Below are 13,288 nucleotides of genomic sequence, written 5' to 3' on the forward strand. Positions count from 1 at the left end.
TCTCAGTTAGAGCCCTAGGTGTTCTTTAGGGTTAACAGGAATGATACTTTATTTTGTTAGGTATATCCCCTTTAGTTTGGAAGATATTGTTGATCCATTGTTGCCAGGACCCGGTTCAACCCTGGGATTTAAGTCACCCATTATTAGAGAGATTGTTAACCCTGAATGTCATGCCCTACGTGGCGGGGTGCGGGGTTGGGGGGAGGGTAATAATTTTCCTTACAGAGTTGGGCTTACCGAAAGAGAGGTCACATCTAAGCAACCAAAGAGGTTTCCTGGAAGCAACTCTTAGGCATAATTATAGGTCGTCTTAGCTTCTCCGCTGCAGAAGTAAGTTTCATAAGGGTATGCCTAAAAATTCAAGGGGTTGCCCTATTTTCTTGGGAGTCCCTAATGTTTGAGATATTACCAGGGGATTCCCAGATGGGAAAATCTAATATTTCCATATTTTTTCTCCCATCACTCAAGGGACTCTACCAATTATTATTTGTGTGTGTGTGAGTTTGAATTCTGGAACGATATTTTTTTAATACAATTTTATTGAAATAAACTCAAACACCATATAAACCATCTGAAGTATACAATTACTGGCTCACAGTATCATCACGTAGTTGTGCATACATCCCATGATCAATTTTTCTACCAATTCTTTTTAATTACCAGCCCACCATAGTCTGGGATGGCTCTGGGTGTTACATTAAGTTATACGGAATTACAAGGCCTCATTGCCATTCTGGGCTCCATGTGTTTACCTGTCTCAACGAGCTATCCAGACAAGTTGATGAGATGTGTGTCAAAGAAAATTTAGATTCTAGACACAATAAACCTCTCTGCCTTTGGTCTCATACAGTAGGTGAAGCTCTAGAGAACATTTACTATCATCTTGAGCCTTGTATTCTGATTTACCTTAGTCCCAACAAGATCGGCTTCATTTCTATCTTAATTGAAGCCTGATGTCTTTTTTGGTTACTTTAACTATTATCGTATATTGCAATGCTGACTTTCAGAGCTGCAGAAATCCAGCTTTGAATCTTAGGAAGCTATCACTGAGAGTCCAGGCAGGAGATGATGGTAAAGTGGACAGGGGTGCTAGTTGTGGCATGATGGGAAAGAGTTGCATAAGGATATATTCTAAAAGTAAGGCTGACAGGATATGCTGGTGGGTTGGCTGTGGAGCATGACAGGGGATTCAAGGATGTCTTGTTTTCACCAGAAGCAATGCCTGCGTGCATATGCAGCCCAGGGCCAGGCCCTGAGTCCAGAGTCCGTTGGTCGAGGGAATGGATGTCTTTCCTGATTACAGCCAAACCTATGTGAAAGGTCTTTTCTCTTTTCTTTCAGAAGTAGTATGGTGTAAGTATTTAGACAAAATAATTGGAGTCAGACTCACAGGGTCTGAGTCCCAGCTTTGCCACTTACCAACTGCGTATCCTTGGGCAAGTGACATAATCTCTCTGAACCTCAGTTTCTTCCTCTGAAAGAATGGGACAATAATAGTACCTCCATCACAGGTTGTTGGGGATACTGAGACAGTGTGCATAAATAGGCCTGGCATAGAACCTAATACTGAGGGCTTAGAAAATACCTATGTTTAACCAGGTCCCAGTTAAAACAGGCAGACAGAAGGGTTTGGAGTAAGGTTTATCTTTATTTGGATTGCAAAGTATAAACATGAACCAGGTTTGGAAATACAGGTTGTAACAGTTCAGAAATGGCACCAGAAACTTCCAGAAGGGACCATAACAGCATACCTTTGTACTGTTGGTGAGGTGAATGTGTTTACACAAAAGCATTCCCCACTCCAACCTCTGTAGGTATTGGTAGGTAATCAGTACTGAGAACAGTCACCTCCAATGTTTACAATTCTGTGCCAGCCTTTGATTTTTGCTAGCACCTTTTCTAGACTGTCCTGGACTGCACTGACCCCTGCATGGAGTAGCACCAGAAGAAATGTCTTGACACAAGGGAGGAGAATTCTCACTCTGTGAGTCCGGGGCCATGGGGAAGGGGGTGGAAGCTGAGGGCCGGAAAGCTGCAGGCATGGGAGCCCAACCTCTTCTGAGATTTGGGAGGGAGAGGACACAAGGAAACCGATATCTGTTATACTTTGAAATCAGCACCTTCAGCTTTCAAAACACAAATGGTAGACAAGATCGCCTAGGCAAAACTGCAGTCCAACTCACAGAGTGGATCTGACAAAGTTAACTCCTACTTCCTGACCATACAGAACTCCCCCTGTGGCACTCTGATCATGGAAGATCTTCAGAAATGTGGGGAGATGATAAATTACTACAGATGGGTCACAGAGTCATTGTAGATTTGTGACAGAGGAGGGGGTGCAGAGCCAGATGGTGGGGGATGCATGGCAGAGGGCCAGGAAATTGCCAAAGTAACAGTCTAGGCACTTGAAATATTATTGTTAGATTGTTAAAAACTAAATAAATTAACATACATAGAATAAAATAAATATATAATTTAAGATGCATTTTACAAACAAAAAAAAATAGCTGTTAAATTATTTTTCCATCTGGGTAGAAGTCCCAAAACTCAAAGTTCTCGGGCTTAGTGGTATTTCACAGTTAGCTCTTCAAATCCAGCGCTGGAGAGTCCAAATGGCAGGTCCCTTGCGACTACTTGAGTACATGGCTTCTTGAAAATCTTTGTTGCTTTCTTCTAGTCCACACATCTTTCCTTCCTCCTCTTCTTTTTTTTGTTTTGTTTTTAGTCAAAGATCCTGGAGCATATGGAATTTAACTGGCATTTTAATCCAGAAGATAAGTGTTTTAACAAACTTATGGGGGTAAGTGAGATTTGGTGGAGGGGAAATTAGGAGGTCATGAAAGTCCCTTGCTTATGCTTTCTTCTGACCCAGATCGCATTGGACATATTCTGCTTGGCACTTGAAGGCTCTGGTATTTTGGCAAAGCAATTACAGGAGGCCCAATCTAGACACCAACTAGGGAAGAGGGAGTCTTCGTAGCTAGTTGTGAAGTCCTTTCCCTCTGCAGAATCTGAGATTAACTTGTGTCTTCTCAGAGGCAACAGTCCCCAGTCGATTCCTAAAGCACAAGAGGAAGTCATGAAAAAGACTATATCTGCTGGGTCTAGTCTTAAAAAGGTGGAAAGATCATCAGGGAAGGGGAGGGAAGGAGAGAGGATGAGGGTGGGAGAAACTATTCTCTCGGTCATCTGTCTTGGGTATCTCTGGCAATTTTCACCCTAAGTGGGGATGAAGTACTGACAGACTCTTTGAAAACAATTCTCCCCTGGGACTCTGACTTCATAGCATCCTGCCTGCCAACACTTAAATCAAGAGAAGAATTCAGCACTCCTCAAAACTGAGCTAGGAAAGGTAGTGATGCTGCCATGGGGCAAAGAATGGACCATTACCTTGAGAACAGGTCTCTCTCAGTGGGAATTAGTCATGCCCAACTTCACTTTCTCTTCATTTTCCACATCATAACCTCCTCTCCTGTGATACCTGAAGAAGATAAGTTTTATGAGCAAGCTCTACCTACTACAACAGGGGAGAAACTGAGATATGGGTTCAGGTCCCAGGGTGGCTTATTCCCAAGAACTACTCTACCTGGAAAATCCCAGAAGGTACAGCAGCACAATGGATTTCTGGTTAAAGGCCCCAAGGGATACCTGTCTCTAACAGCAGGCTACAATTTATCAAGAGCATTCATCTCATTCATTTGATCCTCACAACATCCTTATGAGGTGGGTGGACAGAGATTACAATCACTGAAACATTACAGTCCTTGTCAGAGAGACAAGGTAACTTGCTCCAGGCCTCATAGCAGATGAGTTACACAGCTTCAAAATAGGTATAGACTACGTGGTAGGTCTCCTTCAACTCAGAACATAATCTGGACTGGAAGCATGACCTGAAGTCCAAATGCCTCAGAGTTAGAAGGATATACTGACAGCATCACCCAGGCCTTGAATACCAAATCACACACTGAACCCATCAAAGAACAGAGCCAGGAGAAGGAAATATGTGAAGAGATAGCTCCATTACTGGGTTGCCAGGACATGGGGGCAGGAGAAGAACTTCCATGAGGATCAGAATCTGTTATGGCCTCGTGCCTGGTGAGTTTGCCCTGGGCTCTGACACTGGATTCACATCATGCCAGAGACCCAGGTTCTTAGAGAATCTGCACATGGGAATGTCCCTCAGACCCTTAGCCCAGGAATTAGAGCGCTGGGGGGCGGGGGTTGTATGATCACCAGAAGGAGGAGGAATGGGAGTCATGCCCAAATTCACAGCAGAAAGAATCCTTTGCCCCCTACCACTCACCTAAACATGAGAAGGCCCACGATGACGAGCAGACAGAGAGATGACAGCACCACAGCCACTACAGCCAGGATGGTTGTGTGGTCGTAGGTATACAAGCGATTTTCCACTGGAAGGGTCAGCCCGTGGCACCTCTCTCCATGGTAACCCAGGTGGCAGCTGGTTCAAGAGAGAACAAGGAGGAGACAGGGTTAGAGGTTTGGCTTCCCTCTTGACAAAGGCCCACCTATGTAAGCCAAATCCCATGCCTCACACCCTCAGCCTATCATTCCCTGACAATGACCCTGGCCCCTTCTCTACCCTTCTCTCTTAGTCGAAGACCCTTTAAAAGCCCCTCTCAATGCTCAATGGCCTTCCTCTCTCACTCTGCATCTACCCTTGAACCATTCCCTCTAGTCTGAGAATCCTGCTCCAGGCAAGGAAAAAGTCAGGGAGGACTGGAAGGTCTCGGTTAGATTTTTTCCACCTGTGGCTGACTTATTGCATGTGTGCTGAGACATTCTGCTAAGCCACTTAAGACGACTTGGACACAAGAGTTGGTAGGTTGGGGGGTGGGGGAGATTCAGTATTGTTCCTTAGAGTGAGGCCCTGCAAAACTCTGCCCCAGAAATAAACCCAGCTTTCCTCATTCATGCTCCAGCGACCCGTCCCTCTCGCCACTGCCCAGCCTATTAATAGGCCCTGCTCCTTTGCCAGGAGTCGTTTTTCTCAAGTTCTCTTCATTTAACTCCTAGCTCCCCCCTGGGTGCAGGGCCTAACTTGGGAGCTTGACTTGCGCCTCTGGCTTCTGAACTGGGGTATCAGGCCTCCTTCACCAAGGGACAAAGCAAACAAACCAAGATAACATCTTCCTGCTTAGCTGCCCTGCAAGAGCATGTAAAAATGTCAGAAACAACATTTTGGCTCTTCTCACTCAAAAAATAAATCACAAGGCAACTGTCTCTTCTCATGCAAAACATTTCCTTGAAGCTCTGAGGAAGTGCTTACAATCAAGCAAGCACATTCACATCCCTTTCTTTATCTGATCCCCTTGAAGGTCCTTTGGTGTAGGTAGAGGTTCCCTTTTATAGAAAGGCAAGAGTTATTTTCCCAGGGCCAACCAGCAGAGCTGAGGCTGGATGTGGACCATCTGACACTGAGCTCGGTGTGCTGCCCACAACTGCCCACCCCTAGCCAGGGTGACGTGGTACTGTCTGCCTGGGGCCTGTGGGCCACTGGTTGCTGAAGAAAGCACTGCGAACCTGGCAGCCCTCTATCCTGAGTTAAGCTTTCTCCAGAAAAACGTTGTTCACCTGGTGCTTCAGAGCAAAGAGGCCAGAGAAGCTCCAAGAAGCAGACTAGTCCAGACCCGGCAGGGGCCAGGCATCTGGGCACTGGTCTCAGGCATGGCTGGGGGGCTCTGCATCCCTGTCCCTGCCTTCCTTGCCAGAGCTTTACTGGGACCCTGCTCCTCCTGCCATGCTCTGGGGAACCATCTCACCTGCTTCCTTTATCCCTGCTTTATGGGATAAAGCAGGTCAGGGTCCTTCTCTGCTTCCTTAGCCCTCTATAGACACAGCATGGCATGGCACACAGTTCCTTCTCAGCCTCTCCATCTCAGCCTCTCCATGCATTTGCTCCATCGGCTCAGGTGGGCAAGAGTGACCCCCCCCCCCCAATCTGCCATGATATGGAGCAAGCTACTGAGAATTCCCTGGAGAATCACTTGTGCCCGGCAGTTTGCAGTTTATAAGACACCAGCCTTATCTCCTAGCTCAAATGAGCCTCATAGCACCATGATAGGCAAGTACAACCCCATTTTACAGACTGAAAGACTAAGATTAAGGGTTAGAGAGATTAAATCATTTGCAGCAAGTTTCACAAGAAAGCAGCAGGGCCAAGACTAGAAACCAGCCTTGGCAGATTTAAAGTTCATGGTTCTTTTCACTCTGAACAATGTGGCTTACCCCCAAGAACACACATCTGATGGGTTGCTGGGATTGTCCGACCCTGCTCTCTGATGATTATCATTAATACTATGACTAATAATAATAAATAGCTAGTGCTCTTGTGCTAATTGCTTTATAAGGATCATTTCACATAACCTTAAAAGATTCTCTATGAATTAGGAGTTATTATCCCAGTTTTAAAGATGAAGAGCCTAAGGCTTAACTTCTGTTAAATAACTTTTCCAAGATTACAGAGCTCCTAAGTGATAGAGCCAGGATTCAACCTAACCATGTGGATGACTTCACACACTATGCCCTGCTGCAGGGGAAAGCTGAGTCTGTTTTTCACTTCCAGCCCATCATTCAAACCCCACAGGTAGTGAGTTACTCAGATGATAGAAATAAAGCTTGGCCTCAGAGCCTCACAATTCAGTTACATAATCCTCCACCCCCACCCTGAGTCAAAAGGATAATAATGTAAACATCCTAATATTACCCACCTTCCTCTCCCTTTGCAGACAACTCCTGACGTTCCCAGGGAAGCGGGGGGATGAGTACATTCCGAGCATCCCAGGGATGGGGGCAAGATTATGTGTCCTGCCCAGAGCCAGATGCCCTTCAAACTGGGACACACATGTCTATGGCCCATTTCAGCACTTGCATTACAACAGAAGCGTCCATAGATATCGTCCAAACTGAGCTTTTCTTTCTCTACCCCAGGAGGTGGAGAGGGCACCATTTGATGGAGGGACTAAGAGCACTTGAGTTCCAGATTGGTCCTGCTGCTATTTTCTCACTAGGTGATCTTAGCCAAGTCACTTTACCTTCCAAACTCTGGTTTCCTTGTGTAAAATGCACAACGTACAAGAATAAATGCCTACCTCACTGGAGTATTGTGAAGATCAAATATGGGTGAAATCATTTAATAAAAGCTCAAGTCCCATATACGTGTTATTATTATAGAATCAGAATCCAGAGGTACTGCCCACACATATCCTGAGGAATAGGGCACCAAAGTCAGACTGAGGCAAAGAGAAGGCAGCTCTGCGATAAGGTACAATCTGCATCTGGGCTGTGACACCATTTGGAGCCATTGGGACTGTCCCTCTTCCAGCCCTGAGACCTTCTCAATCCAACAACCCCAAGGTTTCCTCCAGCCACAGGAAACTTTGCTGCCAATTTCAACTACTCCCTCAGGGCAACTTCTGGCTGGTGACACAGAAGGGTTTTCCTGTCAATGGTGGCTGTGGAAGGCTGGTTTCGGAAGCCGCTAGCCTAAGCTCACCACACCAGCATGGACACACCCTGACTGGCGGTTCCTGGATCTGGAGTCAGGGAGGAGCCCCAAATGGTCCCAGCTGTTGGCAACCAGATGAAATGTTCCCCCAAACCAGCCTCTTAGCATCTCTTGCAATCTTCTGCCCTGAGAACCAAGGGCAGGAGGTGGCCAAACCAGACAAGAAACAGCTCCTTGAAAATTCTACCTAGCCAGAGAAGAGGGAAGTATAGAGCATGTCTTCAAATCAGACTGATATACTCTTAGGCAGCTAAAAGCCTCATGATACCTATACGACATCCACCACCCTCTACAAAATCCTGCTCAAAAACTCTACAAGGACAGGGATGGGGAAGAGGGGCACAGACCTAACAGTGCTGCCTGGGACAATGAACAGTATGGTGTCCTGGGAGTCAGGTATCTGAGTCCCTGTCCTGTTTTCCTCCACTTATTTACCTACCGATCTCAGGCAAATCACTTCCTACTTCCAGGCTCCAGTTTCCTTATCTTTCAAGTAGAAAGAGCAAGCCCTGTCTACCTAACACGGGGATTTGAGAATCTCAAGAGACTATATCCTCCATCCCCTAGAATAGTATCTGGCACCAAGTAGATGCTTAATACAGACCTGTTGAGCTCAACTTATATTAAATGTAAACTGTGAAGCTCTGGGGAAAAGAAGGCACCACTGTGGTTTACATCACTATCCCTAGGACAACTGGGAGCTTTGGCAGCCGACAAAGTACAGCAGTAGAGGCCCCATATCCATCCACCAACACCCTTGACTAATTCAGCCCAGACAGCTCCCTGGCCTCAATACAGAGGTACTGCCCACTGACTACCATCAGAGTCATGCCTCCACCCTGTGCTAATGATGCCATTTTACAAACTGCCCTATCCCAATCCCCTGGGAGGGTTAATACGGGGACTCCATAGACTGCACCTAAGCAATCCCTTTCAATACCAAGCTCTAACAAGGATGTTATGGGAGAAGACACACAAGTGACCATGGATTGTGTGGTGGGGAGCCAATTGCCAAATACAGGGCAGCTCTGCTATGTGCAATCAGAGGGGACAAGAAAACTTTAAACAGCCAAGGGGTCTATATGAATAACAGCGTGAAGAGACACCAGCAGTCAGCCTTCTCGATAGGCAGGGAGGTAGTGTGCACCCAACAGTCTCCTGGTCCTGCCCAGAGGCTTCCAGGCCACAATGCCCCAGAACCTGCCTCCATACAGGGAACTCATGCCCAGCGGAAGAGAGGGGATGTTTGTAGCCTGATGTGGGGTATTGGCCTCAGGCACAGTGGCGACCTTATGCCTGCCAGAGAGCATGGCAGTGCTGTCATCCCTGAGGGGTTGCCAATGCAGCCGTTTGCTGGGCTTGGCCCTAGCAGAGCAGCTGGGGAACCCATGGTCCCTCCACTCACATCTCTCCCAGGGAAGGGGTGATGCTGCCTGACTGAGGGCCAATGTTTCATTTCCCCTTAATCCTGTTTGGAGGCCAAAGGCCAATACTCTCCATGTCCTGTTCCTTCTGGCCCTTGCCAGAGTGAGGGAAAAGGGAGAAGGGCTTCATCTGCTCCCACGATGACCACTCTCTGTACTGACATGCTATATCTTAGAATCGACCCTCTTTGCTCCCTCGTGTGCACACATCCCCAACTGCACACACATCGGCATGGCATGTGTCTACATGCACCTCGGAGATGCCTAGAGGACTTGGGAAAGGAGGCCACAGGAGTTCCACTCCACCCAGAAAGCCCCTCTGCCATGCTTCCTTCTCGCTTCTCCCATCCAGAGTACGAGGACATGAGACAAGAATTAGAGCCTGTCTTTCGGTTTCCAGCTCTCCCAGCCACATGCTTATTTCTGGGCAGGCAGGAAATGTCCCCAAGGAAGCAAGAGTGTCATAAACCCACGCCATAGGAAACTGCATCTGATGGGGGGAGCCCCATCCGCTGACTAAAAATATTTCTTCTCCTTCCAACTTCCTCCCAGAGGTTGCGAAGAAACTGGGTAGAATTATGAGTTCAAGGAACAGTGACAACGAGGAACAGCCATGTGACTGACAAGGAGCCTGCTGACGCGTCAGTTCTGGGAAAGGGGCACTTACACGCAGGATGGAGCCCGGAGCTCCCGCACATATCTGCATTCTCCATGGATGCAGAAGTCCTTGTATTTCCGAAGACATGGATCTCTCTTCCTTCCTAACCCCTTGCCTTTCTTCTTTCTTTTCCCATATTCCTCCTTGCTTGGTGTGGCCAGAGCTTGTGGCTTGGAGGAGAAAGCAACTGCAGGAGAAAGGAACCCTGTTAAGTCTTCAACTCTTATGGGGAAAAGAATCAGAACAGCATAGCACTTGGAAGGTGTGTGTACCCTTTGGTCCTACATGAAATCAGACACCTGGGACAGTCTCTTTGCTCAGTACCTTCCAAGGGCAGAAGGAAGACTGAGAAGAACCACCAGAAATTGGGAACCTCAGGAGGAAGTAGAGGCTAAGACGGGTTCCAAGGAAGGCTTTTCACAAACTCAGTTTAAGAGCCTCGTTCCAAGAATGTCAGCTTCTATCAAGTAACTGCAACCAACAGGACAATTCTATCAATCTCACCCCCATCCCACTGTCTGCCTTCCACCCCCACCCCCTATTCCCCACTTCCACATTGTTCTATTTTGGCCTTAAATCAGATTCATTTCCTGATGCTGCACTCAGTGACCCACTTGCAGGAAGACAGTGTCAGAGACAAAAATTGCTTCTGGAGAAGGTACTTGGAGGTTTGAGGGGGCTTCTAAAATAAGAAATATTCAGGTGGCTACTTCTGTGGAACCGATTAACACCAGGGTACCCATTAACACTTGCTTTTTTGACTTCAAGCAAAGTATTTACCCTGCTCTCTGCCCTCTGTAGCTCACCCACATCTTTCAAAGTTTCACTTACATTTATACCCAAATGTCCTGTTTATAGGTCTCTAGGACAGGGCTACAGTGTGTACAAGGGGTAGAAGAGATGGAAAGTAAGGACCAGTCCAGAAGGAACTGCAACAATGATAACTCCCTCTTTCTTTCCAGCCTTCAAAGAGACAGAGGGAAAAACAATCTCACCCAGACATCCAGCTGGGACTGACCATGCGCTATGCCCATCAGCCCAAGGGTCTGACGCCAACACCCCCTCACTCCCTCACCTCCAGCAGGAAAAAGGTGCTCTCTGCGCATGGCTGTAGCCATGTGTCTGGCAAAAGGGTGAACATGGTGCATTAGACTGGAGAACTAGAATCCTCAAGTTGGAAGTGACCTTAAAGAATATCTTGCCCTTCCATTTTCAAACGAAAAATCGAGGTCCAAAAAGGCAGAGTGACTTGCCCCAAAATATGCACAGGGTTGGCATTAGAATTGCAGTCTCTACAAGCTGCCCACACCTCTACAATCCTCCTCCTCCCAGTCTAGAATGCCTGGGATGTTGAGCTAGGAATGAAACAATGAAAGAAAATGACAGTGAATGGGCTCTAAAGTCAGCAGACGTGCTCCAATTTCAGCCATACAACTTAGCCCAAGCTGCTTAACCATTGAATCTTGGAGATCATCATATAATGTGAATTATATGTACCTATCTCAGAGGGTCACTAAAAGGATTAAGTAAAACCACGAATACATGTCAACTTCCCAGAGCACAATAGGTCCCTAATAAATGGTAATATTTATTTTAAGTAATAAGATCCCTACGCTTGAAAAATAGTCTTTGCCCAGCAAAGCTAAGAATGGAGAAGAGAAGAAGATGCCAGCAGCCCCATAGCCCCCAGTTTCCCCTGGTCCCAGACCCTTTAGAGCTCAGAAGACACCAAAAGTGATCAGAGGAACCCAGGTGACCAGAAATGTAGGGAAAGCGAGGCAGAAGAGCCAGGACAGAGAGGGGAGGGAGAAAGTGGGTGACAGCCAGGGAAAGAGAGCAGTGAGTCAGGTCTGTAGAGGTATGAGGAGCAGCTGCGGGGGTGGGGGGGGCGGGGGTGTGAGTCACAGCCCAGCCCTGCCCAGTCTAGGAGAGGACCAGGACAATCAAAGCTGTCCAGGCTAGGGGTAACCCTACAGGGGCACAGTGAGCGGGGGCGGGCAGGAGTCCAGGCTCAGCTTCAGAGCAGACCCTTAATTTATACTGGAAGCAGAGAGAGCACACCCAAGAGCTCTGGGTAAGGAGAGAGACGGGCAGCTGAGGAACAGGCAGGGCTAGAACAGGTGGGTATCTTTTCAACCAAATAAAGTCATTCAGGGACTCCTGGGCTCATTCCCTGCTCCACCCTCAAGAATCACTGCAGCTGGCTGGGAGCAGGGAAGCATGCAATGCCCAAGGCTCTGGACTCTGCCCTATGCTTTCACCCAGCCACAGCCACATATGTCAGGTGGAGGATTTCACTGGGTCTTTCCCTGCTTGGAATCGCAGGGACTCAAGATGGTCAGGAAGTCTCCATGCTTTGGATGGGATTGAGAGACAGGCAGCAAATATTTCTATATGGCTTTCTGGGAACCAGTGCTTACTCTTCATAAGTATTGGTCTCCCCTAGAGAGGCCAAGGGCTCCTCACTTCCCTCTATTCCCCTAACCTGGAGACAGGTATCCACCTAACAGGAAATAACACTACACGGTGTGCCCAGCATCTCCACATCTATTCTCACTCAACCAAGTAATAGCCATAGGATGTGGGAATTAGGACTTGTCCCCTTTTTACGCAGGAACGCTGAGAAAGGCATCTCAACCACTCCTTGGTCCTACCACCCAGCGTACCTCAGAGGAAACCCCAGACACCTGGGCCAGCTCGATTTCCCCTCAAGGAACCAGAAAGGCAGCAGCCCATCAGGCAAGACCCAAGGGCAAGAAAGGCAGTGGGACTCACATTCCACGCTCCCCCAGTGCCGCCTCAAGCGGGTCAGCTCTTCCTGGAGGGCCTCCATAAATAGCCCCCAATCTGCCCGGGTGCCCAAACACCAAAGAGATCCCGGATCCACTTATTTTTTTAGTTGCTCGCCAGGGTCCGAAGATCTGCAGCTCCCCCACCCCCACCCCACCCCACACACCCACCTTTGAAAAGGTCCAGGTCTGCCTTTTCCAAGTCCAGGAGTTCTCGGCCCCGGCCGCCTCCCGAGGGCAGCAGCTGGTCGGTGGATCCAGTGGGAGGGTCCGGGTTCCCGGTACTGGCCGCCAGCCCTCTCCGAAGCCGCTCCAGGCTCTCGCCGGTCACCAAAGCCGAGAGCACTGCGAGCGAGAGGAGAGGCCTCATCAGACACCCCGCGCGGACCCCCGGATCCCACGCACCACTGCCCGGGCCTGCCCGCGGGGACGCACGGGCCCCACCAAATGGCCAGCGCCAGGGGCGCTGCAGCGACCTTCCCTGATGCCCCAGCTCAGCCTCCCCACCCCTCGACCTCCGGGGACGTCAGCAGCCCTCTTACCTGCAGCCAGAAAGAGCTTCAGCACTACCGACGGCAGCAGCTTCATGGTCCCGGGCCCGGGGGAGGCGGCGCGGCAGCAATCACTTTGGAGGAGGCGGCCGCGGGCGCTGGCACCGGAGCCCGGCGGGCGGAGCGCAGGAGATTCGCCCGGCACCCTCTGCTGTCCTCCGGGTGCAAGCCTGGCTCGGACCTGCGCGGAGCTCGCGGCCGCTGTGCGTCTGTGCTCGCCGAGTGCGTTTGCCTGCCCGAGCCTCTGGATCTGGGTGAGCAGCCGCGTAGCACGCGCAGTTCCCTCGGCTGACTGAGCGCTCCGAGGCGCGTGGCCGGGAAATAAGGATCCCGGAGGCGCC

General features: G+C 49.0%; 1 protein-coding gene across 1 annotated transcript; it reads right to left on the reverse strand.

The window, feature by feature from the left end:
- Positions 1-354: 354 nt before the first annotated feature.
- On the reverse strand, positions 355-13,269 carry HBEGF (heparin binding EGF like growth factor). Its single transcript, XM_077137182.1, has 6 exons — positions 12,939-13,269; positions 12,568-12,741; positions 9,617-9,794; positions 4,304-4,459; positions 3,391-3,481; positions 355-3,059 (listed from the first exon to the last, which is right to left on the reverse strand). Exons 1-5 carry the CDS (start codon positions 12,982-12,984, stop codon positions 3,409-3,411), a joined length of 627 nt encoding a protein of 208 aa, XP_076993297.1. The 5' UTR covers positions 12,985-13,269; the 3' UTR covers positions 355-3,059; positions 3,391-3,408.
- Positions 13,270-13,288: the final 19 nt, after the last annotated feature.

Source organism: Tamandua tetradactyla, chromosome 20 (assembly GCF_023851605.1).
Source record: "Tamandua tetradactyla isolate mTamTet1 chromosome 20, mTamTet1.pri, whole genome shotgun sequence".
Lineage (NCBI taxonomy): Eukaryota > Metazoa > Chordata > Mammalia > Pilosa > Myrmecophagidae > Tamandua > Tamandua tetradactyla.

What these genes read in the sequence shown, in the direction of transcription:
- HBEGF (XM_077137182.1), bottom strand. Translation starts at nt 12,984, where the DNA reads ATGAAGCTGCTGCCGTCGGTAGTGCTGAAGCTCTTTCTGGCTGCAG. An exon ending in GAAGCTCTTTCTGGCTGCAG is followed by an intron (nt 12,742 to 12,938) that starts GTAAGAGGGCTG and finishes TCTCGCTCGCAG; the next exon opens with TGCTCTCGGCTTTGGTGACC. An exon ending in GTGGGCCTTCTCATGTTTAG is followed by an intron (nt 3,482 to 4,303) that starts GTGAGTGGTAGG and finishes TATCTTCTTCAG; the next exon opens with GTATCACAGGAGAGGAGGTT.